This window comes from Notolepis coatsorum, assembly GCF_963971535.1.
Source record: "Notolepis coatsorum genome assembly, chromosome: 11".
NCBI lineage: Eukaryota > Metazoa > Chordata > Actinopteri > Aulopiformes > Paralepididae > Notolepis > Notolepis coatsorum.
The window spans coordinates 94,050,975-94,077,676 of NC_140175.1; the positions used below are offsets into that span (position 1 = coordinate 94,050,975).

Sequence of the window (26,702 nt, forward strand, 5' to 3'; positions counted from 1 at the left end):
CCCCTCCCCCCTGCTGCCATGACACCCGAATTGCACCAATGGGATCAATAAAGGAATATCTTCTGGGTCCTGTTGGCAAAAATTGTTCCACTCCTTCAATGTCACCTTCATATAATAAACTCTGGTATGTATAATAAAGGCTAGGTAGGTACTATACCCAAAACATGTAGTCTGGTGTTGTAGCTACACTTACCATGTTCAAAAGTATGCTCACTGTAAAATGATGTAAAATATAATTTATGTGGATATCAAATTGATACGTCATGCATTGCACCATCAAAAATATCAGGTCACCTCAATGGCTTAAGGTTGAGCTCAGTAAACATTCACTTTAATACAAATTGTTTTGGCAAAGTGCGGTTTGAATGAAACGTTTTATTAAAGTGTATTAACATAGACATTTACACGACAATACGGAATAACCAGACATGAATCACTTCGATGATCTTCCCTTAAAGCTTCATGAAATCCAGCTTACTCTCAAGTTGAGCATCAATTGCGGCCTGATGGGAGGGGAAAAAAAGGTTACAGGGGTGGAAAAATATATATTTTTTTTAATCCACTTTCTCCTTTTTTTCTATTTTTCTCCCATCCCAATTCCACTGTGCCAATTCTTCCCTCCCCTGTCTTGAACGTTGCTCGCATATGCCCCCCACTGGCCGGTTGTAGGGAGGATAGAAGCCTTGCATCACGTGTCCCCTCCGATACACAAGGAGGCAGCCTGTCACATCTTTTCACCTGCCAGCGCAGACTCTCATTGGTGAGGTGTAACGTGTGGGAGGCTCACGCTGCCCCCGCCATTTCCTGTCTCTGCTGTGCAGGCGTCCGCCAACCGACCTGTAGGAGTCGCTGTACACAACGTCCAGATTACCACCCATCAACTTCCACCCGCTAATTCTGCCAATTGAGTTAGTATGACGGCTGGCCAAAAGCCGGAGACAACGCCGACAGCCGGAGTCGAACCCCGGTGTCTCTTGCGTTGGTGACGAGCGCAATGTCCGCTGCGCCACCTAGCCGCCCGGGGTGGGATTTTTTTTTCTTTTCTTTTAACAGTACAACATCCCTCTTATCCTCTGCATCAACTTTATACTCACCAGTTCTCTCTTTGCCTCCTCTATCTTGACTTGTGCGAGAGATGGGCACTATTGGGAAGAGAGTTAAAACCTTAGCAAAGCAAAATAACACTTCAGAGGAGTAGTCCATGCATCAACACTCATTCTGACCAGTTGCTAATGACACTAGTGCAGGGGAATATGGAACGAATCCCTTTCTCCCAAAGTCATACAAACTGTTCCATAAGCTGTAGCCAGGCAGGTCAATTAAGAACACATTCTTATTTACAATAACTGCAAGAGGACAAAAGGGCCCCCCCGCTAGGGATGGGTACCGAATTCGGTACTTTTGAGGTACCGAACCGAAACACGTCGGTACTACCGAGTATCGAATCAAGTGAGAAACCGAAAAAAAAATAAAAAAAATATTTTGTATTAAATTTTTTTTTTTACTTTTTTTCTTTTCATGTCAACGTTCACACGCACAATATATGCTTACCTAGGATTTGACTTGATTCAACAACAAAGCAGTCGGAGCAATGACAAGCCGAAAACTGTCGAAATTGTAGTTATTTGAAGTTTGGATTTTTTTTTTACGACTGAGGTAGGTAAATTAAATTTCTTGAGACTAAAGTACCGAAAAAAGGTACCGTTGGGTACCGGTATCGATTCACAGGTACCGGTACCGGTATCGGTTCAAATGTGAAAGGTACTCATCCCTACCCCCCGCCAATATATTTGTATTCAAATATACAAGTTGTAAATACAATATATCAAATTTTTAATGTCCCCCCCCCCCCCTAAAACATGTCTGTCAGTACGCTTGGAGCATAAGCATTCAGTCCCTACATCAGAGGGAAAAGGAGGACAAAGTAAAATATCAAAGGGGCCTCTTGAAGGGTAACCGGTAAAGGGGACAAATAAATATTGTAACTTGTCCTTAAAAAGTGTATAACAAAACCATGAATAAATACAATAGGTATCACATTGCTTGTAAATTAAAAAACACACATACTGGGCTCAAATCATTGTAAGGTTCCAATTTCTTTGTCAGTGGAATGGTTTCTTCTTTTAATGTGGTGACTTCCTGCAAAAAAAAAGAAAAAAAAGTTACTTGCATTGATTGATTGAAAACTTTATTAACAGATTGCAGAATGGGTACAATACAGTACAGCTCAATACACACAATTGTTAAGGGGATGCAGACCAGAGAAATACTTTCGTCTTGTTTACATCAGGGTCCCCCATTTTCAATTCATCAGGACATATATGACATACTTGACATACAGATAGTCAGTACTGCTACATCTATACATTTATGACATACCAGATTTGCAAATACAGTACTGTTTGTGATACAGAAGGAGTCAAGAAAAGGGAGTATATACATTTGACGTAGAAACTGTACATTGGAGGAGGTTGGGTGGGGGGGGGGGTACATTGGGATATTGACAACCATACTGGGTAATTTACATTGGAGGTGGTTGGGGGGGGGGGGGGGGGGGGGGGGAAACACTGTATAAACAAGCAAAACTGTACAATTGAGGGGGGGGGGGGGGGGACACTGTACAAACAAGCAAAATTGTACATTGGACTATTGACAAAACCATACTAGGTAAATGACTGTACATTGGAGGGGGTTGGGTTAGGATATTTACAGGGGCCAGTTTTGAATTGCAGTCTCCCGTAGGTGTCCCTTGAGAGGTTTTGAAAGTGGGTAGTGATCCACATTCCTTTACAGCTTTGGGTAGGGAGTTCCACATTGATGTGGCATAATTGCGAAACGTGTTTAGTCCCTTATTTGAGCCGAATCTGGGTTTAACATGATTTGTGGAGCTCCCTCTGGTGTTGTGATCGTGGTATTCACTGACCTTTGGGAAGTATTTTGACATGTACATGGGTACCTTGGTCGTGTAGTGTATCTTGTAGACCAGGCCCATTGCAAGTTGCTGTACTCTGTCGTCTACTCTAAGCCATCCTAGGTTGTCAAAGTGGGCAGGGGTGAGGTGGGTTCTAGGAGTAAGGTCAAGCAGTAGTCTGACCAGTTTGTTTTGAGATGTTTGTAATTTTGTTTTTAGCGCCTTTGAGGTGCTTTGGTACCATGAGGTGCAAGCATAGTCGTAGTACCCCTGAATGAGTGCTCCTGCCAGAGTCTTCAGGGTATTCTTGTTTACCAGAGAGGAGATCCGGTACAAGAATCGATTACATTGGATGCCATTTTGTCACAGGAGAGATTAGCCTCTAGGATGGAACCCAGGTAGGTAATTTCATCTTTCCTTGTGACAATATTGTCACCCACTGTAACTGAGAAGCCGTCGGTCTTGCTGAGTTTGTTATTTGAACCGAAGAGAATGGACTCTGTTTTGCCCATGTGTAATGATAGTTTGTTATCAGCGAGCCATATGCAGATTCTGCCTAGTTCCGAGCTGAGGGTTTTTTCAACCTGTAACTTGTTCTGGTCAGAGACCAGCAGGGCTGAGTCGTCCGCAAACAGGAACAAGTTGCAGTCACAAGCTGACGACATGTCATTTGCATAAATTAGGAACAGTAGCGGTTCTATGCTTGTTGCCATGGTGCTTTGTGTCTAATGCATCAAATCAAATGTATAGCCCAAGATCACATGGAATTGCCATGTACAAGTCAAGAAGAAACATCACAATAGATACGGAACAAAAACCACCATAAAATCCATATATGCAACACTCACCAATGAAGATGAGAAACGACTCACTAAAACCTAGCAATAGGGGAAAAAAAGCACCACAGGCGGCATGGAGGAGAGATGTATCTGGACAGTGGACACGCAACCTTACCCCAAAAAGCTCCATAATAGCCTGGTGGGAGAGTTTTTCCTCCATGTTCCTAGATGCTAGCTCCTCCTGCAGAAGGGATAGAACACAGTGGTAATGGCATAGCACTATTCTAAACATAATGTAGTAAATATTTAAGCCATAGATGGCCTTCTATCAAATACTTGAAATATAGTACTGGGTAACCTGACAATATGTAGCAGGGTAGCCCTGCCTGAACCCTAGTAAGCCTAATATCTCCCTCTGCCAGAGGGGGGGGGTTACCCCGTGGCTCAGAAGGTAGAGCGGTCGCCTGGTAATTGAGGTCCTCCCGGGCAGCATGTCGAGGTGTCCTTGAGCAAGACACTTAACACCTAATCCCCTTAATCCTGATGAGCAGGTTGGCACCTTGCATGGTCACCTCTGCCGTTGGTGTTGGTGAGCGAATGGGTGAATGTGAGGAACAAAATTGTAAAGCGCTATATAAATTCACCATTTAAACACCCTAGATAGCAGATTTTTTTTTACCAAATCTGGACATCTGCAACTAAATTAGGTTGAAACAAAATGCAGCTATAACTTTGAATTTGGTGCATAGTAGAGTATCACGAATAACCAACAATTAAGCTTGTCTGAACATTTATGATCGGGCAGTGATGTAGTTTAGAAAAGTAAACAGATTATAGTGCTATGTCTTTTCTGTGTAAGGAAACTATAGCTTTATGGCTGGGTTAATCATAGTTTCCCTGGACACGTGAATAAACAAGGCTGCACAGACACTGCAAAATAAAATAAATTTGTATAATATAGTATAATTGATTTAATATGTTAAGGGTAAAATTATACGAGTAACAGTAGCACCAGTTAGTTCACTTCCTGTTGGTAGAGATGTTCGACAGTGGAACATCCAACTCGCTGCATAGGAGAATGACCAATAAGTCGGTATATAAAATTGAACAGCAGTTTAAAAAAATATGCTATAGATTGAGTAATAATTTTTTATAAATATTCACAGAGCTTTTAGAAATTGTGCGGAATAAAAGTATTGCCCCCCCACCCATTTTTTCTATCATCTAGAATCTATAATTTAAAAAAAATTGGGGGGGGGGGGGGGGGGTCCAAAATGAATGTTGTCCGTTTACATGTTGCAGGCCAGGCATGCATCCCCTCCCTACTTCCCATTTCCCCATGTGGAATACACCTGTTGGATAATGACATGATGGTGCTCTAGTCTGACATCTAGTGGCTGAAGGTTAGCGAAGCAGAAGGGCAGCAGTGGCCTAAAGGTCAGAGGTGAATGAATAAACTCTCTCCCGTCAGTCGATACCAACCGCTGAAGTGCCCTTGAGCAAGGCACTTAACTCACTGCAGTTATCTATAGCACCTTTAAAAACAATTGCTCAAAGAGCTAACAAAGTGCTTATAAAGATCCAAATAAAATCTTAGGGCGCTTTCACACCTAAGTTAACTTGAAAAGGTCCAAATCAAAAGTGAAATTGTAACTTTTCTTGCAGTTTTTATTGATTTAGTTACGTTTCACATTGCCAATTGAAAAACGAACCAAACATTCTAAATAAAGCCATGTGCAGGTGGTCAATTGAAACCAGGATGAAAAAACCACCTCAAACAGACGGCCAGGGTGCCGAGTTCTATTGATCAATAATTGATAAAAAGATAAGAAACATATAATGAATTGCTATTTGAATGTCCTTACGACACAGTTCAATATTATGTATTGAAGGAAAACAAACCTCCGCCTTCTTAATCCTGTAATGCAGATCTTTAGACTTTTCCTTGAGAAAATTCATATTCAACAGCTTCTCTTCTCGTCTGGCACGCTCCACTTCCTGGACCTTGACCGTTTTATTGATGTCCCTGCAATGAATTAACAATAGTTACAATTTCCAAAAGGTTGCATTGAATGATCTGGGTTTAAACCCTTCAGGAAGTTTATAAAATATATATTATGTACGTAGGCCAAATGCAATTGTCTACTAGAAGACAGTACACCAATAGGGAGACGAAGGCCCCTCCCCCTCCATTGGAACCACCATGAGACCCCCTTTTTGGGAAAAACAAGCGTCAACGGTGAGAGATTATTATAATTTTTTGTATCCCATTTGAGTTGTGCCAATCAGATGTATGTACAGAGTTATAGTATTAATATGTACAGTGATACAGGTATAAAGACACTATGGTAGTAAGTCATACTGGCCAGCAGCGTAACTAGTAAGAGTACCGGTAGGTAGGGGATATGTACAGATATAGTATCTACAGATACTGCATGTAAAAAGGCTTATATGCAGGTATGTACAGACAGATGTGGATAGATATATATATGTGAAGAATAATAGGGTCCCATGGTGGTTAGGTGGTTGGGTCTTCACCTCTCTATGGTAATTTACTTACTCTTGTACGTTTTTTCGTAGAACAAGACTGGCTCCAAGTCTCTGTCTGACAGCATTCAGCTCCCTGCCAAGTCTCCGGTCTGCCTTTTCCGATTCCATCAGTTCATTTGTTAAGCTATTCACTGCTAGACAAAAGCTACAGGAGAGAATTACAATTAAACCATCATTAATTGGCACAGCTTTCAGTGACATTCATGAGGATGTTTTAAGGAACACGCCAACATTATGGGAAATGCGCTTACCATCTTCCCCAGTCAGACCAGAAGATAGATACCAATTTCCTCTGTGCGTTCAGTAGAAATCTATCCGGCTGCAAGCTAGTCTAGATTAGCACAAATTAATGGAAGTGGATACGGACCAGCTAGCCTAGCAGTTGGCCAAAAACACCTTTCCCAGAGTTTAAAGCTATGCCAGTGGTCCGTATCCGCTTCCATTCATTTATGCTAAGCTGGGCTAGCATGCTGCCGGATAGCTTTCTACTGAACACAGAGAGGAAATTGGTATCAATCTTCTTGTCTTGGTGAAGACTAAGCGCATTTCCCATAACGTTGGTGTGTTGGCACCAGGTAAACTACTAACAAACAAACTAACTAAAGCAGAGCAATGGTAATGCACCTGCTCAGTGACGTGTCTTTGATTCCAAGTACCATGGCACTTTCCTCCAAGGTAGACAAGCAGTCAGATGCTGGCTTTGACAAGCTTCCACAAGACACACCCAGCCCCTGTAGCATAACATCCTGAAGATGGATACCTAGGTCAGAAATTACAAGGCGTTTGTTATGTGGTAAATTTGTTTTCAAGCCTTTGATTCGAAATCTTTAAATGAATGAATCATGTAAATAAATACAAACAAAATAAATAACTAAACAAAAGCAAAACATAACTCAATTTACATTCGAAGTTCGAAAAAGAGTAGGAAGAAGTATACACTTATTTAATCCTACACCTTTTCCACTACTCAAATGAGTGTACTAATACATTTCAAAACAAATATATATATATATATATATGCAAAAAAAATAAAAACTATGTAAATTTTGTAAAACATGAAAGAAATAAAAGAAAAATGTAAACATCCGTGAATATAAAGTCCCTTCCTCATCCCTGTACCTTGTGAACATAATTTCCTTATGAATCAGTTTGAATTATCTCATATTTGGACATTGCTTTAGCACCACATTCAGACTGTTCCAGTTTCACTCCACATATTGAGATGCAGTGTCTTCTCATGGTAGTGCGTACCTTTGTATTTGAGTAGACAAAAACAGGGAGCAGTTGTTTGACCTCACCCCTTCACATGTTACAAATAGGTGATCCATATTATTATCACAGGAGATTTAGATTAGATTCAGATTTATTCTCATTATACTACAGCACAAGTACCACACATTGAATATAAGTTTGGCATCCAACCAGAGTGCAAATGTAACAATAAAGTGCAATAGTAATACACAATGTAGGTGATTAAAATATATAAATGAGTACTAATACTGAGTACCGGTAATAGTGTTAATCAAATGTATGTACAGAGTTGTTGTATTAATATGTACAGTGATACAGGTATAAAGACACTATGGTAGTAGTATGTCATCAGGGTATCTGCAGGTTTAGCCCAGTCAGATTTAAGGCTTTTTAAGACTTTTTAATGCCACTCAGAATTAAATTTAATACCAATTTCACGATAACAAAATGGCAAAAATCATGGGTACTCTCAGTACTCATTCAAGGGTACTACGACTATGCCTGCACCTCATGGTACCAAAGCACCTCAAAGGCACTAAAAACAAGATTACAAACATCACAAAACAAACTGGTCAGACTACTGCTTAACCTCACTCCTAAAACCAACTTTACCCCTGCCCACATTCAAAACCGCTCTTAAAGAGCACCTACGGGAGACTGCAATTCGAAACTGGCCACCGTAAATGTCCAACCCCCCCCCCTAATGTACAGTCTCATCCCCATCATATATATATATGTTAGGATCTCTGGGTAACAGTACTGTATATTATTTGCATATCGTATATGTCACAAATGTAACAGTACTACAGTATAACCTGTATGTCATGTATGTCCCTATGCCATAAATGTCATGATGTCATGTATGTTTTTACTGTATTTATTTCTGTATATTTTATTTCATTTTTATTCTATTTTACTCTACTCTTATCCTAGGCAACTTGATTGATTTGTGTTATTATTCTAATTCGTGACCTGTCCTGTCTAAATGTTTAAATGTTGAGCGATTTGCAGTGTCAAATTTCCCACGGGATAATAAAAGTATTTCTATTCTATCTATTCTATGTTGTGTATGTCAATATGAATTGAAAATGGGGGACCCTGATGTAAACAAGACAAACGTCTTTCTCTGGTCTGCATCCCCTTATTATTGTGTGTATTGAGCTGTACTGTATTGTACACATTCTGCAATCTGTTAAATAAAGTTTTCATTCATCCAGTTGTTTTGTTTTTGTGGTTTGGTTGAATGAATACTTTATTTAACAGATTTCAGAATGGGTACAATACAGTACAGCTCAATACACACAATAATAAGGGGATGCAGACCAGAGAAAGACGTTTGTCTTGTTTACATCAGGGTCCCTCATTTTCAATTCATAGTGACATTTATGACATACACAACATATATGACATCATGACATTTATGGCATAGGGACATACATGTATATATTACTGTTACATTTGTGACATATATGATATGCAAATATACAGTACTGTTACCCATAGATCCTAACATATATATATATATATATATATATATATATACATATACATATGATGGGGAGGAGATGTACATTAGGAGGGGGTAGGTGGGTGGTAAAAAATAACATAGGGTGGGGTGAAGCTCTCACTCTCATCAACACAAACGTGTCCTTGCCCTTGTTTACATCCGTGGAGAGATTTTTTGGATGCAAGAAGCCAATCCAAACCTGGCTATGTAGGACGTTTTATCTTTTCCACACGTGAATGTTTTAGCGACTTCAGAGTCAGGGAACATCGCTTGAAACACCTCTCCTAGTCCCTCATTTCCATTGTAGGACTGATGCTTTGCGACCGTATTTAGAACCCACAGTACCTCAGCTTGTCTGCAGGCGGGTTTTTGTAGAGGTAACATGCTTAGCGCTGTGCATGTGTGACTCGACTGCTTTTATTCCCATCGTTCCCAGTTTAAAATCCTTTTTGCAGAGTTTGCAGCGGGCCTCGTACATGTCTTTCACTGGGACCAACCACGGTGCAAACAGAGGGTTTTCGAGCCAGTTCTCATTAAATTTGCACTTTCCCATGTTAAATTAACGAGTGCAAATAAATACAAATCAATTAAACTAAACGTCAGCGTTATCGCTACGGCTTGAATAACGTGTTACCTATGCTCCGGTGTTCTGAAATAGCTCCCGACGGCGACACACATTAACTCTTTCAGTGCCACTCACGAGATTTCTCGTGTTTTTTTATAGGTGGTTGCTAGCCACTCACGAGATTTCTCGGAATTATTATTATTATTTTTTTTTTGCGATCTGAAAAATTATTGCATCACCCGAGCCTACCCGAGTATAGCCGAGGGGCGCCGACGATCACTGTGGAAAAAAGCGCCCCCTGTCGTCTCCCAGATGACATAAGTGATTTTGGAATGGACTCAATGAAAATGAATGGGGAAAAAAATCCGGTACTCCACATTTTCCAGTTCACTGATCCAGCCGGGGTTACCACAGTTCATTCTGGAGCCTCAGATCCCCCCGGATCATAGAGATCTACTGTGTCGCGTTGGATCCATACACTTATCGATTTTTTCGAATGGTGATCAGGAATTGGAATATACCAGTTGGATACCATCTGATGTCAGGTAAGGACTCTGTGTTATCAGTGGTAGGATAATCGGAGTAAGTTTGATGAAGTTATAAGCTGTTTTGTGAAATGTCTTCTTTCGTTTTCATTGTAAAACTCCGAGAGGAAATCAACGAGGCGATTATCCTCGCGCGGCCGTAATGTGCGTGCGTGCACGTATAATATTGATCATCTAGCGTTTATTTGAAAACGATTCATAAAAAGGCAGACGAATATCAACGTTGTGGAATATTCCACTAAAAGACGATTTTCATAGAATGCTCCAGAATGGGCTGTTTTTTATATCAAAACGGGGGCTTTTCTAACTGCTCTGAAACGGCAACGACGCGATAAAAAAACAATCTGCCTTCACAGCACTGTCTGGAAAATAGTCTTTGATAATGCGATGGGCAGATTAGACACATAGCCATAATTTAAAACATAGATTAGGCGATATTAACGTTAACATTGGCGCGGATGGTGGCATTCAAGCGGTAAAATGGAAAACCAGGCATGGCATTTAAAGAGTTAAGGACCACATTAAGGTTCCGCCCCACTGCGTACCGTTTGCGTGAAAGAAAAAAAAAAAGCCTGATTTATCTCCCGTTAATAGTTTCCCCCCAGATTTCACAATGAAACATAAGATGACATGGCATGTTTTTAAGACCTCCGGAAGTCGGATTTAAGACATTTTAAGACAAATTAAGGCCTTAATAGTTGATAGTTGAATTTAAGACTTTAAGACTTTTTAAGGTCCCGCGGACACCCTGGTCATACTGGCCACTAGCAGCATAACTAGTAAGAGTAGTTAAGGGATATGTGTACTATACAGATATAGTAGTATCTATACTATCTACAGATATGTAAAATGGATTATATGACAGGTATGTACAGACTGATGTGGATATAGGGCCTATATATATATATATATATATATATATATATATATATATATATATATATACACACAGCATTATTGTGTACATGCCATCATAGAGTTATATGGGTTATATGGAGGTGATTGAGTAGGTATATAGAAGGATAATATGCAGGAAAATAAAGAATATTATAAGAGGTTTGTTGGTGAAGAGTAATGTATTTAACCAAGTCCCTGGGAGGAACCAATTTGTCGTTAACTTACTCTACCCAACTCTGACCGGTGTAATCATTCTATGCCATGTTCTGGTATGTCATAAATGTATAGATGTAGCAGTACTGCCTATCTGTATGTCGTGTATGTCATATATGTTATGATGAATTGAAAATGGGGGACCCTGATGTAAACAAGACAAAAGTCTTTCTCTGGTCTGCATCCCCTTAACAATTGTGTGTATTGAGCTGTACTGTATTCTACTGTTAATACAGTTTTCAATCAATCAATCGTGCCTAACTTTGTAATGAAGTCTTGTTTGGTTTTTACTTTTTAATCCTGCTGGATAACATCATTAATGTTAAGTTGTTAACTTACCATCAGCCTGGTACTCTGAGGCTTTCTGTTTGAAGTCCTCTAAAAGATGAGAGGTTTCATTGCATCGCGTGTCACTAATCTCTGCAAGCTGGTAGAGTATGTCCACCGTCCTTGTGTTCACTTCATATGGTGGAACAGCCTGATCCCCAAACGCCGCGCTGAGCCATGTGTTCACCTGAGAAGTTTAGCACAACAACACAGGGATCAATCAAGGCGAGCCGAGACGACGACTGGAGCTGAACTTTGAAACGTTGCATTACCTTCTTTATCTTTTCACACATGGTTGTGTATATATTGCATACAAGCTAGAAAATGCCTAACTACTACCGGTAGGTATACAGCTTGTTATGCAATTTGGAAGTCGATAATAAAGGGGAAAGTAAAAACATATAACGTTAGGTGCGTTTTCTAAACAACTCAGATTTCGCGCCCCACAGTTGCTTCTAACAACTTCCGGACTCCTTTATAGTTTCCTTACTTCTTCTTCTTTGGTTTTGCAGCAACTACGGCGCAATGATACCCTCCACAGGTTAATAATATATATACAATACAGTAGAGACAAGGTTCCAGAAGATTCTTATTCCTTATACAAATTATACAGAATTTTATATAAGTAAAACGTCACCCATATTTGTAATGGTGGTGAATTGATTTATATATTGAATGAACTTGCTGCCAGTAACATTTCAGGGATTTCATACAAATTGTTTTATTTCTAACATGTAATCTTAAATAGCTATAAATTGCCCAGCCTATATTACACTATAATCTGTTCAAATTATTATATAATGAATGTATTCTTCAATAAAGAACTCTTTATTATGCTTTATTCTCGAAGTCAACTTCCTGTCTTTTTAACTTTCTGACTAAGTGAATGAATGAATGAATGAACGAATGAATGAATGAATGAATGAATGAATGAAAACTTTATTTAACAGATTGCAGAATGGGTACAATAGATATGCATTGCAGACCAGAGAAAGCCGTTTGTCTTGTTTACATCATGTCTATAGCTTGGGGGAAACATGCACTTTTAGAATCATCAGAAAGGCTTTCGAAATTGTGAAATGCCATGTTGGCCTCAATATTTTCAAAACAAATGATATGAAAAGGTTATGAAATTAACAAGAATGTGATAAAAAAAAATGTAATAAAAACGGAGCTCAACGCACATACATTTGATCAGTAGAAATCCGTTTGTTTCCCCGATACCAAGATGGCGGCGGTCTCGTGACGTCAGAGTGTCTCCGAGATGGAAATATTGCTGCCAGCAGGAAGTACATCCGGTTCACACTGTGACCTCTCCGCAGCTCGCCTCTCGTCAGTCCTCCTCCATCTTCTCCTTCTCACTCATTCAGTCGGTCCGTGGAGCAGCACAGACCCCCAGGAACAACATCAAGATGCTGTCTGTTCGCGTTGCAGCGGCCCTTGCCCGCAACCTACCAAGACGGGCTGGATTTGTAAGCATTTTTTGCATTATCTCTTTTGCAGACATGTCGTTAACTTTGCCCTTAGAAATATGACAACTTTGTTCCAATGAAGTGAAACGGCGAGGCCGACACACCGCCATCTTGCACTTGAGGGCCCCTTTCATTGCAAGTGCGCAGCTTTGACATTTGTATTTGTCCAACGAATTAATGCTTTAGTGACATTGTGTGCATTAGCTATAGTAGGTAAAGCCCAGTATTGTGGCTGGTTAAACATTATTTTTTACCGATTTAACAACGCAGTGTTGAATGTCATTTGGCATTGAAGGTCAGGTTTAGTCATTATGATCCAAACTGTTTATTTCTCATATCTTTAGTGACCTGTTTTGCAATGACAGCATAATCCCACATTGCTTTGTAGATTATGTAGAGTACACACGTACATGGGGTTTGGCAATGAAATGCACGACATTATTCCGCGCAGCCGCAGGCAAGTTACATTGAATGAGCTATTATTATTATTTGACTGACGCTAACTTACATGTGTGACATGATGCATGATCGACAACGACATTCAGTCGAAACGACCATCACCTAGAAACGAAGACAGCATGCTTGTGTGTTTGAATGATCTGCTAACTATATAACGGGCAAGGTCAGAGTCCCACTGTAGACATTTTAGTTTCAATGATAATAGTGTGACATTGCTGCACTGCCACCTGTGTGCGTGCACTACTGGCAGCACTAGTGGTTGCATTATACTACTGAGTCTTGTTTCTCTCTCCTCACTATTTTGTTTTAAGATTGCTAAGAACGCTGCTGCAGCATGTGTAGCAGTCCAGCATCTACACACCACCAGACCATGGATGGTAAAAACAGGTCAGTGATTTTTCGGTTAAACTCGCATCGGGCTGCTAGACCTTGAACAATGTGATGTGCTACCACTGTGACCTGTATGGGCGAAATACTATTCCAAAGCATTTCATATGGAGAACTTCATTAAGTGTTTAATATTTGCCTATCTTTTTTTACATATATAAATAAAAAATCTGAATTTGTCTACAGGCACTGCAGAGGTGTCGTCCATTCTGGAAGAGAAGATCTTGGGGGCCGACATCAGTGCTGACCTGGAGGAGACTGGTCGTGTGCTGTCTATTGGTGATGGTATTGCCAGAGTGTATGGGCTCAGGAATGTGCAGGCTGAGGAGATGGTGGAGTTCTCCTCCGGTCTCAAGGTGAGGCCATGGTGATATTAAACTGACCTTTAAAATCACACATTATTTGATAAAGACGGGTCCAGGATCAGAAGTTTATTGTTCCTGGTGGGAAATGTAATTGTTGCCTGCAGCACTACATGGCAAGGGATGGAACACAATGTTCTAAAGGTAAATTAGAATCTAAAATGTAAAGAATAAAATGATATAATATAATTAGACATAATACACATGATCAACCATAAGCTCTTGTCAAATGTGCATTATATTCCTATTCACATAGACATTTCTACATAATATTCCTATTCACAGACATTTCTACATTATATTCCTATTCACATAGACATTTCTACGTTATATTCCTATTTTAACTAATTCTACATTATATTCCTATGCACACAGACATTTCTAAATGATATTCCTATTCACATACATACATTTCTACGTTATATTCCTATTCACATACTGTCATTTCTACATTATATTCCTATTCGCATACAGATATTTATATTATATTCCTATTCACATAGACATTTCTACGTTATATTCCTATTCACATGCCGTCATTTCTATTGGAGGCAACGGATACTAACAACAATTTACACAATGACTCAATCATATTTCAACTTGCATATGAACAGGTTATCATATGTAGCGGTTGAATTGCAAAAAGAGCATGGCTAACATTAAGCATAACCACAGGCATATTATTGACTCCTTCCACCAGTTTCACCAGTATAAATGCTACATGTTTGTATTTGTTAGATGTGGGGAAGTTGGCAGAAGTCGTCTCCTTTGCCATGTCATTCGTTTTTATTGTACTGGGGAAACCTCTACAGAAGATAATTAGTAACCGCGGTCCTCGTTCTTCCCCAGGGTATGTCTTTGAACTTGGAGCCTGACAACGTTGGTGTTGTGGTGTTCGGTAACGACAAGCTGATCAAGGAGGGCGACATTGTCAAGAGAACGGGAGCTATTGTGGACGTGCCCGTTGGCTTAGAGCTGCTGGGCCGCGTTGTGGACGCTCTGGGAAACGCCATCGATGGCAAGGTCAGGATGCCATTCATTCACATATGATTGCTGTACCCTTTCATTTTTATATTTAACTTCAGTTACACCCTCTCTGATCATTCAGTAAGGAGGTTCATAGAGAATTGCACCCCTCTTATGTATGACTTATGTAATTTACCTTGACAACTATTGTGATTGAGATGGCGTGCAGCACCACTGATGTTCGTCTCGCTGCTTCTTCACAGGGTCCCCTTGGCTCCACCATCCGTAGGCGTGTGGGTCTGAAGGCCCCTGGCATCATCCCCCGTATCTCTGTGAAGGAGCCCATGCAGACGGGTATCAAGGCTGTGGACAGTCTGGTGCCCATTGGCCGTGGACAGCGTGAGCTCATCATTGGTGACAGGCAGACTGGGTAAGAAGATCCCCAGGCTTTCACAAGTGAATATTTTAGTGTGTGCGTGACAACGCTTAGTATTTTATGCTTAGAACTTGTCATCTTGACTTGGCTGTCGGAAGTCTCATTATTGAAGGTGGTGGTCATTGGAATGATCTAAAGAGGCCCCTAACTGGTTTTGGTAGACGTACCAATTTCAAGCAAAGTGACCCGGTGATGGGAGAGTATACCTCTCGTGATCAGGAAGGTCATATGTTCGATCCCCTGCCAGAGCTAATGTGCTCATCCCAGACGGTGTCCACTGATCTCCTGCCTAATTGGTTGTCCTTGTCCTCTTGACATGTCTTATGTTTCTCAGAGGGACATGTGTAAAAGACTATTCTCTAGTACTATTAATAATAATCAAATGCCATTTTCCTCTTTCTATATATCTGCAATATTCATTGCCATGTGCTGCTGTGGAGAGAGAGACCCAGTTTCCCCTCTGGAACAATAAGGGTCTCATCTGTCTCATCCATGTCCGGAGAATCAACTTTTTTTATTCATCTCCTTCACAGCAAAACCGCCATCGCCATCGACACCATCATCAACCAGAAGCGCTTCAACGAGGGCACCGACGAGAAGAAGAAGCTGTACTGTATCTACGTGGCCATCGGCCAGAAGAGGTCCACAGTGGCCCAGCTGGTGAAGAGGCTGACCGACGCCGACGCCATGAAGTACACCATCGTGGTCTCGGCCACCGCCTCCGACGCCGCGCCCCTGCAGTACCTGGCCCCCTACTCTGGCTGCTCCATGGGGGAGTTCTTCAGAGACAACGGCAAGCACGCCCTGATCATCTACGACGATCTGTCCAAGCAGGTCAGTGGGGGTTTGATTGAACTCACGAGCCGCTAGACTTGCTTGTTCTTCACCTTTTTTTTATGCAAATTGGAAATGGGGAGACATTGGGGAAAATGTGACATTGGATTCTTGTTGTTTGCAATATACTGTATATTGTGATATGAGAAAATGCATTTAAGCAACTCAAGGCAGTGTGTGCTTGCAGGACCTGTGACATTTAGTGCGGCTGTAAACTAAGAAATATTGTCTCCCAAGAGTATACGTGACATATGCAAACCTTCCACGTTTTATCTTTTAAGCAGCAAGCTAATATTTTGACATGACGTAGACTGGTGGGCCTATTTAGACCATGGCTCTGCAATGTCACTTTTCACGCGTTCACATCACAGTGATGATGTCGATACAGTATTGGTTCTGGCCTAAATTAGAAAGCTTATGACCTGGATCAAAGTTGGGATTCCAGCGGCGCCCCAGTGGCGAACCACATAGCGCGCTCAGCCGCGACACGGCCGACCCGGGTTCGACTCCTGAACCCGTCGTTATTTGCCGAATGTCTTCCCCCCCCACTCTGTCTCCCATTCCTCCTCTATTTCTACTGGGCAGTCCAGTAGGGAGAGACAAAGCGATAAAACGCCAAAAAAAAAAAAATCTTAAAAGTTGGGATTCCAGTGAAACCATCTCTGAAAGGAATCAAATCCTGAGGTGGGATAGAAGAATCAAACTGATCTGTAGATGGCGCCGCTACCGCTGTACCTCGTCTCATTGACATTGAGGGGTTGTTGTGACCGGGAGGACCTCGGGGAGACCACTCTAACCTCTCCGTGTTGACTCCTTCACTGGCGGGCGTTGTGTGACCGGGAGACCACTCTAACCTCTCCGTGTTGACTCCTTCACTGGCGGGGGTTGTGTGACCGGGAGACCACACTAACCTCTCCACGTTGACTCCTTCACTGGCGGGCGTTGTGTGACCGGGAGACCACTCTAACCTCTCCGTGTTGACTCCTTCACTGGCGGGCGTTGTGTGACCGGGAGACCACTCTAACCTCTCCGTGTTGACTCCTTCACTGGCGGGCGCTGTGTGACCGGGAGACCACACTAACCTCTCCGTGTTGACTCCTTCACTGGCGGGCGTTGTGTGACCGGGAGACCACACTAACCTCTCCATGTTGACTCCTCCTCCAGGCTGTCGCCTACCGTCAGATGTCTCTGCTGCTGCGTCGTCCCCCTGGTCGTGAGGCCTACCCCGGAGATGTGTTCTACCTCCACTCCCGTCTGCTGGAAAGAGCCGCCAAGATGAACGACAACTTTGGCGGAGGCTCCCTCACCGCCCTGCCCGTCATCGAGACGCAGGCTGGCGACGTGTCCGCCTACATTCCAACCAACGTCATCTCTATCACAGACGGACAGGTACGCGTGTTTGCTTGTGTTCCGTCGTCGGACTGAAACCGAGCTATTGTTTTATTTCTTTTTACATCATCCCAAGTGAGATTTTAGCGATTTTTCATAATAAAATGATCCCCTCCCCCCCTCTCTCCCTCAGATCTTCTTGGAGACTGAGCTGTTCTACAAGGGTATCCGTCCCGCCATCAATGTGGGTCTGTCTGTGTCACGTGTCGGTTCTGCTGCCCAGACCAAGGCCATGAAGCAGGTTGGTTCTTATTATTATTATTTTTTTTATGAAACCCGGGTTACCATAGTCTCCCACATTTTACCATTTTTTTTTTTTTAACCTTGGGAGTCAAGTGAGGGAGACCCTCATTTTCAATGACACTGAGGGGGTACATGATGGTGTCGTATATTACAAAACATTCAATCATTTAAATTGAATGGTAAAACAAGAGCAGTCGTACAATCGGAAACAACATCGGTATAGTACAAATGTATAGTATTTAGTATAGACAATGGGACAGTAGTAGGTCAAGGAAAACAATTACATGTTGACAATGGTTGGTTGTTGATTAAAAACCTCTAAAGTGCCCTAGTGAGCAAATATAAATACTTTTCAAACTGTCTTGCGGATCAGGTGGCCGGTACCATGAAGCTGGAGTTGGCCCAGTACCGCGAGGTCGCTGCCTTCGCCCAGTTCGGGTCTGACTTGGACGCCGCCACCCAGCAGCTGCTGAACCGTGGCGTCCGTCTGACGGAGCTGCTGAAGCAGGGCCAGTACTGTGAGTGTCTGCATTCAACTCACTGATTCTGTCCTTTGTCCCACGAGTCTCGATGGCCTTTTCCCCTCTGTACCGTAGGAAGGGCATCAACTTTGAACAAATGACAAACGGGTGTTAAAAATTAAGATGAATATTAATTTGTTCCAGAACCGGAAGTTAGGAACCGGTTCTCTGTGCCCAACCCTACCCATAATCCTCCTTGCCGACGTACTTGTGTAAAGCCAGGGAATAGCTCGAATACCTATTGTATACTATTGTGCATTGTATTATTGACACTTTTCATGATCCTCCAATCACAACTGTTGCTTCCCTCTCGGATAAACTTGTTTGTTCTTCCGAGGAAGGCAACGGTTGTGATTGGAGGATCAAGAAAATAGGGCAGAGCTTGAGATGGGTCAATTTAAATATGTAAACCTATCCCTGCCAAGACCAGTGTATTAAGTGATTAAATACAAATGTAGCTCAGAATATAATGTAGTTGTTGTTTATTTTCCTTCTGCAGGCCCCATGGCCATTGAGGAGCAGGTAACGGTAATCTATGCAGGTGTCAGAGGGCACTTGGACAAAATGGATCCCAGCAAGATCACAAGATTCGAGAAGGCTTTCCTGCAGCACGTCCTCAGCCAGCACCAAGACCTGCTGCAAACAATTAGGTAAGCTGACGTGTGCCGGCTTCTGACTCTGCCAGTTACCGCTTTCTTGATTCACGGGTATTATTATTTTTTTTTATCCACTTTTTCTCCCATTTTTCTATTTTCTCCCATCCCAATTTCGTATCATCCAATTCAACCCTCCTCTGTCACGGACACTGTTTCTTGCCTCCCACAAGCCGGCTGCAATGTGGACTAAGTCATACATAGCACAAGTCCCCTCCGGTACTTGAGGTAACAGCAGTCGCATCTTTTCACCTGCGCAGCTCGATCTCTCAGTGGCGAGGAGTAACGCGTGGGAGGCTCACGCTGCCCCCGACATTTCCTGATTCTACTGCGCAGGCGCACCAACCGACCTGTAGGAGTCGCTGTCCACAACGCCCGATCCCCACCCTTCAGTTTCCCTCCCCGTAATACGGCCAATGTGTATTACTGTGGACGACCAGCTAAACTGAAAGCAAATGTGGAGCGCTGGGGTCGAACAGGCGAGCCCAGCGTCTCCAGATTTCGTGGCGAGCGCCTTGCCCACTACGCCACGTAGCCGCCCTATTCACGGGTATTTATTGTATTGAGCAAGAATACATTGGAGGGAACGCTATACTGCAATGTTGTAGTCGAGGGAAAGATGAGACCCAAGATGAGACTATGACCAAAGGTGGTCTGGAGTATTTTATGAGACCAGCAGTACTTTGGAAAATTAACCATATTGAATCATGCAGCCTTGAGGAATTTGAACCAGAATTTAAAGCACTCAGCCTTTTGTATATGAGAGGTGTGGCTACAACACTGCTATAATGCCTGAGACTTCCTGCTGTGTAACGCCTCGCACATGCAGCAATGGAAGATCAGGGTCCGCCCTGATCTGCCCCTAGTGGATAGACTTTTCAAGCCTCCAGGTACAACACAAAATATGCAGGCTAGTGTGTGAACAATGCCATTTACAATGCAGCTGCTTATCTACTCGTACGCATGGTTAAAAGCAGTTATACAGAGACCCTTAGTGTATTCATTACTATTATACAATGATTTAACAAACTTGAAAATTTCTTTCCAAAAGTAATGTTCTCAAACCCCTCTTTTGTAGTAGTGAGTGACAACTAGGGATGGGACTTTCTAGCAAAAGTGCTATTTGAAAACCGCTGGTTCTTAATTAAGACCGAATATTTGACTCCAACCACCCCACCCCCCCAACATTTTTATTTTTTATTATATTAAAAATATATTGTTATTTTCTGTTTCAGTTAAAATATTCAGTTTCAGTTAAATTCAGTTATTCTTTTTAATAGAATGGATCATTCAAATCAAATAAATAGGGACTTCAGAATCTGAAGTTCAGATAATCCTTCAGAACGTTGATCGGCTCAGCTGACCAACAATAAATCAAAATGACACCATTCACCATCGTAGCCTATAATAACAGCATTGCATTGGCTTATCAACCGGTTTTAATAAACAAAGAAACAGTAGCATGTGCATCTTTTAGATAAATTAGGCTATGAAAATTAGGCTGCCTCTAAATATAAAAAGAAATTAAATACCGGTAAGTGGTTTGCTTCAAAAAAAAATTGATTTTCTGACATGAAAACCGAATGTGGAGACTGGCATCGACTATTCGAATATTCTATCCCATCCCTAGTGACAAGTGCTGCTACACGGGTGAATTATCATACGATATTCCTTTATTGATCCCCTTGGGGTAATTCGGGCAGCATGGGGAAGGGAAGTACACGTATGGGCTGAGTAATTGTAGAAAGACATAGATATAGGCATTCAAATTTGATCTGAATATAAAAATATGAGAAGTAAACGGTGTAAACAATATAATTCACTCTGAATATAGAAATATGAGTGAAATAAACACAAAAATTACAATTTGACACTACTAGTTGCAGTGTATCTTGGTCATACTGTGTGGTATAACAGAATGTGTGTTTTTTTTTTTAACCCAACTCTCTTTCTTATTACAGGACTGATGGTCAGATCTCTGAGGTGGCGGACGCTAAACTGAAGGGGATTGTATTGACCTTCCTCTCCACCTTCGAGTAGTGCTGATATTTGCTCATCGTTTTGTCAATGTTTGCATTAGTGCGGCCTCAGTTATTCTTTCTATGAATTTTGAAAACAATCAAAGTGGCACTTGATCTTTAATGTACAGATATCTCCCAAAAGAGAATAAAGTATTCCATCTCCAGGACACTTTGACTCCTTGTTGCCTCTTTGTTCTTTTTTTCTTTTTAAAGGATATATGCAGGGTATTAAAAAGTATTAAATTCTAAATGTTTAAGCCTTAAAAGGTATTAAATACCCCGTTCTTCTTTTCTCTTGTTACATTTTTTATTAAACGCTGCTTTCTTATTGTTTTGGTCTCACCAGCATGACATTTACATTAAGTCGTTTAGCTAACATTTCTATCCGAAGCGACTTACAAATTGTGTACAAATGGACCTTGTGAAAGTGAGTAAGTGGTATTGTTTGTCTAGTGCCGAACTTCATTGCTACACTTGAGTGCATAGTAGTATAGATATTATTAGGTTAGATTCCAATGTATTGTCATTATGCAGCACAAGTACAGTACAATGAAGAGAAGCCATCTAGCCAGCGTGCAAGTTAACTGCAAGTGATTAAAATGGACTTTATATAAATCAGTACAGAATAAATGTGCTAATCTGATATAAACAGGCTATGGTATTAAGCCATACTGGCCAGTGGTATGAGTAGGTAAGATATATAGTTAGTGTAAACACTAAACAGGAATATATGCAGGTATATTTCAAGAGATAAATATGTACATTGTACATGGCTATCGTACAGTATTATGGAGAACAGTAGAGGGCGCTGCCGTTTGCAACACGGTAGCCAGGTATTGACAATACTCACCCAGTAGGGGGCGCTCGGGTTACACCCCACATCACTTAACTTGGGGGTGTTCCAGGGCTGGTCCCAGAAAAATGGAGATTAAACGTGCTATAGATAACAACCACTAGATGTCGCACCAGCAGTGGTGGTTCTACACCCGTTTTAGGGGTCATAATAGAACATTCTAGAACATTTGTGATGTCACAGTATGATGTCATAATCAAACATTCTAGATCTAGAACATTTGTGATGTCATAGTATGATGTCATAATAGTACATTCTAGAACATTTGTGATGTCACAGTATGATGTCATAATCAAACATTCTAGAACATTGTGTTCTATATATTCAACAATTCTCTCGGGTCTCATTGTTCATCTTGAAACAGTACTGAACAGATGGACTAAACAACATAGACTGAAACCTGCATTTATCAACCAAGGTGCATTGCCTACCGTTTTGCTGTGGAAAGGTGAGTGTCCACAACGGCTAGCTAGCTGTTCTACTTGAATACTGAATGTTAATATTGAATCAGACAATATTGCATACTGAATGTTAATATTGAATCAGACAATATTGAATACTGAATGTTAATTCAGGTTGACAGTTGACATCATTTGACAGGGGGCTGGAAAGTTGATTTAATAAAAGAAAAAATACTCATTTAACCAGATGAATCACTTTATTCAAATTGAGGATTTAGTTTGAGTATATATATATATATATTAAAAATAAATTAATAAAAAAAAACTAGAATAATTTTTTTTATTACATTTTTTTTATTAAAAACGAAGGTTTGAACTTCCGTTCGAAGAACCCTGACGAAGTTTGAATCCCAAAAACAGGCTTCGGGGACAGCATTACCATACATATTATTTATATAATTCAATGGAACTCAAACATGGTCCGTTGTGATGTCACAGTATGATGTCAGAATAGAACATTTGTGATGTCACAGTATGATGTCATAATAGAACATTCTAGAATTTGTGATGTCACAGTATGTCATAATAGAACATTCTAGAACATTTGTGACGTCACAGTATTATTACATAATCAAACATTCTAGATTCTTCTAGAACATTTGTGATGTCACAGTATGATGTCATAATAGTACATTCTAGAACATTTGTGATGTCACAGTATGATGTCATAATCAAACATTCTAGAACATTTGTGTTCTATATATTCAACAATTCTCTCAGAAGATCTCATTGTTCATCTTGAAACAGTACTCAACAGTACTGAACAGATAGATTAAACAACATAGACTGAAACCTGCATTTCTCAACCAAGGTGCATTGCCTACCGTTTTGCTGTGGAAAGGTGAGTGTCCACAACGGCTAGCTAGCTGTTCTACATGAATACTGAATGTTAATATTGAATCAGACAATATTGAATACTGAATGTTAATTCAGGTTGACAGTTGACATCATTTGACAGTTGACAGGGAGCTGGAAAGTTGATTTAATAAAAGAAAAAATACTCATTTAATCAGATTAATCACTATTCAAATTGAGGATTTAGTTTGAGGATATATATATACAAAAAAAAAGCCTTACCATACATATTATTTATATTATTCAATCATAATAGAACATTCTAGAACATTTGTGATGTCACAGTATGATGTCATCTAGAATTGTTGACACAAATCTTGTGTTCTATATATATTCAACAATTCTCTCAAGATCTCATTGTGCATCTTGAGACAGGATAGATAGACTGTCTATCCTACAACAACACATAGACTGAAACCTGCATTTCTCAACCAAGGTGCCTTGCCTACCATCTTGCTGTGGAAAGGTGAGTCTCCACAATGGCTAGCTAGCTGTTCTACTTGAATACTGAATGTTAATATTGAATCAGACAATATTGCATACTGAATGTTAATATCAGACCATATTGAATACTGAATGTTAATTCAGGTTGACAGTTGACATCATTTGACAGTTGACAGGGGGCTGGCAAGTTGATTTAATAAAAGAAAAAAGACTCGTTTAATCAGATTAATCACTTTATTCAAATTGAGGATTTAGTTTGAGGATATATAAAAATAAAAAATGTAATTAATAAAGCTTTCCTCTATGGTTGTAGTGCAGTGTAACCCGACACTTCCTCAAACGGGTTTTCACAGGCAGAGAACGAGCGGGAGAGAGAGAGAGGGACGGCGGGAGGGACTGCAGAAGTGTGTGTAATGTGTGTGCCATCTCTCCCTCGTCGGGGACACACACATACACAAACTTGACTGCGTGTGTGTCAGGGACATAGGCAACTAGGCATAGTGTAACCCGACACTTCCTCAAATGGGGTTTGACAGGCAGAGAACTAGCGAGGAGAGGGAGGGAGAGAGAGATAGAGAGAGAGGGACGGCGGGAGGGACTGCAGAAGTGTGTGTTAATGTCACGAAAATGTGAGTCTCTCTCTCCCTCTCTATCTCCCTCTCTTTCTCTCCCTCTCTCTCTCGAACGCAGTGAGCGCTCCGTAATATGATTATGATCATTATGATCAACTGGAATAAAAAATTATAATAATAGGTTTACTACTTACATACATACTGTAGTTGTCTCCTTAATACTGTAGTTGTTCATTAATGTTACCTAAATGTCATAAGTGAATTATATAGAAACAACTCACCAAAATTGACTTATTGCACAACTGATTTGACAAAAAAAATCCACCAAGGGCCCCCTTTACCCCCCTGCACCCTCCCTTGCCTGACCATGGCATTTAGTGAAATTAGGCTACTGCTCTAGGGGCTGAGCCCCCCTAAAGGTCTGATGCTAGAACCGCCCCTGCGCACCAGCATGTAATTTGTCCAATCAGGTGGATTCAACTTGGGGAAATGGAAAGTAGGGGGGGCGATACATGCCTGCAACATGTAAACATTCAATTTGGACCTACCAAAATTATTCAAATGATGAATTCATGAATCAATCTTTTGGGGGGAAAGTGATACTTTTCTGAAAATTCTGCACCTTTCTAAAAGCTCTGTGGATTACTCTGCTACATCTATACTCTATAGCACCTTTAAGCTACTTATTTCATTAAAGAAATCTATGGAATCCTGGATTTAATCATATCTGAGAAAAATTGAAATCCAAAAATCGGATGGGGCTACCTGAGACAATTAATGGGTGGTCCTCTCTACACAAAAAAAAGATTGAGAACCACTGCACTAGTTGTTGCAGACTGATTGAACAGGTGGCGTGTAGCTTAATCCCAGCGTTAGAGTCGCAGAACGCTTCCGCATTCTTCGCCGCACGCCAGTACGGTAATGCGCATTTCCTTTTCCTACGCCCAGGCGAATGAGATCCCCGCTTGGTTCGCCGCTTTGGTTCATATTAATCACATATTAACACGTTTTGGTTCATATTAATCACATATTAACACGCTTTGTTTCATACTAACGCGCCATATTAGCACACGCGATGGACGCAGCAGGCGATCATATTAATCACATATTAACACGCTTTGGTTCATATTAATCACATATTAACGCTAACGCGCCATATTATACACACGCGATGGACGCAGGCGATCACTGCTACTGTTATTCAGCCGCGCCGAGGTACATGATTGATTGATATGTACTTTACATATTATCCAAACGAGGACAACACAGCTGTCAACTGTACTTTACATATTATGGAATACAACTTGCTGTCAACTGTACTTTACATATTATGGAATACATGTATATTATCGCGACGCGATTCACTTGCTGTCAACTGTACTTTACATATTATCCAAACGAGGACAACGCAGCTGTCAACTGTACTTTACATATTATGGAATACATGTATATTATCGCGACGCGATTCACTCACTGTCAACTGTACTTTACATATTATCCAAACGAGGACAACGCAGCTGTCAACTGTATACTTTACATATTATGGAATACATATATTATCGCGACGCGATTCACTCGCAACGCCATAATGTTATTTCCCTGTACATTGTAACGATAACACAACGCAGCTGTCAACTTTACTTTGTAACATTGTTTTTTCGGTCATTCATAAAATTGATTGAATGAAATTGATTGAATGAAAATAACAGATTGCAGAATGGGTACAATACAGTACGGCTCAATACACACAATTGTTAAGGGGATGCAGACCAGAGAAGTGAATTTCCTGTGAAAAAACATTTATTTTTTACAGTACGTTACACACACAAATGCTACATTATGACACATTTTACAAAGAAAGTATATTTAGATTCAAAGACTATTTTAATAGCTTTCTTTGAATACACGGTTTCTCTCCTGTGACGTACAAATGCATGTACCTCGGCGCGGCTGAATAACAGTAGCACTGAAGTGATCGCCTGCTGCGTCCATCGCGTGTATGTGATTAATATGATTAATATGAACCAAAGAATATGAACCAAAGCGTGATTAATATGAACCAAAGCGTGTTAATATGTGTCGAACACATAGTAGCTTACTACAAAAACCTAGGGGTCCGCAAGGACGACTTCAAGCTGGAAATGGTAACAACAGATGAGGTACTCAATAAACTGAGCGCCCTCCAACCTAACAAGGCCACTGGCCATGACAACATCCCCTCCAAATTCC

At 40.9% G+C, this 26,702-nt stretch overlaps 2 protein-coding genes across 2 annotated transcripts; one reads left to right on the forward strand and one right to left on the reverse strand.

Moving 5' to 3' along the window:
- Positions 1 to 367: 367 nt before the first annotated feature.
- On the reverse strand, positions 368 to 11,971 carry haus1 (HAUS augmin-like complex, subunit 1). The gene is made up of 9 exons (XM_084325169.1): positions 11,818 to 11,971; positions 11,558 to 11,732; positions 6,865 to 7,000; positions 6,251 to 6,385; positions 5,593 to 5,716; positions 3,866 to 3,931; positions 2,068 to 2,139; positions 1,095 to 1,142; positions 368 to 503 (listed from the first exon to the last, which is right to left on the reverse strand). Exons 1-9 carry the CDS (start codon positions 11,836 to 11,838, stop codon positions 453 to 455), a joined length of 828 nt encoding a protein of 275 aa, XP_084181295.1. The 5' UTR covers positions 11,839 to 11,971; the 3' UTR covers positions 368 to 452.
- Positions 11,972 to 12,880: 909 nt separating this feature from the next.
- On the forward strand, positions 12,881 to 21,457 carry atp5fa1 (ATP synthase F1 subunit alpha). Its single transcript, XM_084324012.1, has 11 exons — positions 12,881 to 13,017; positions 13,788 to 13,863; positions 14,050 to 14,219; positions 15,075 to 15,248; positions 15,455 to 15,621; positions 16,161 to 16,461; positions 17,626 to 17,850; positions 17,984 to 18,091; positions 18,467 to 18,611; positions 19,114 to 19,264; positions 21,229 to 21,457. The coding sequence occupies exons 1-11, from the start codon at positions 12,958 to 12,960 to the stop codon at positions 21,305 to 21,307; spliced, it is 1,656 nt and encodes a 551-aa protein (XP_084180138.1). The 5' UTR covers positions 12,881 to 12,957; the 3' UTR covers positions 21,308 to 21,457.
- The last annotated feature ends 5,245 nt before the right edge of the window (positions 21,458 to 26,702 follow it).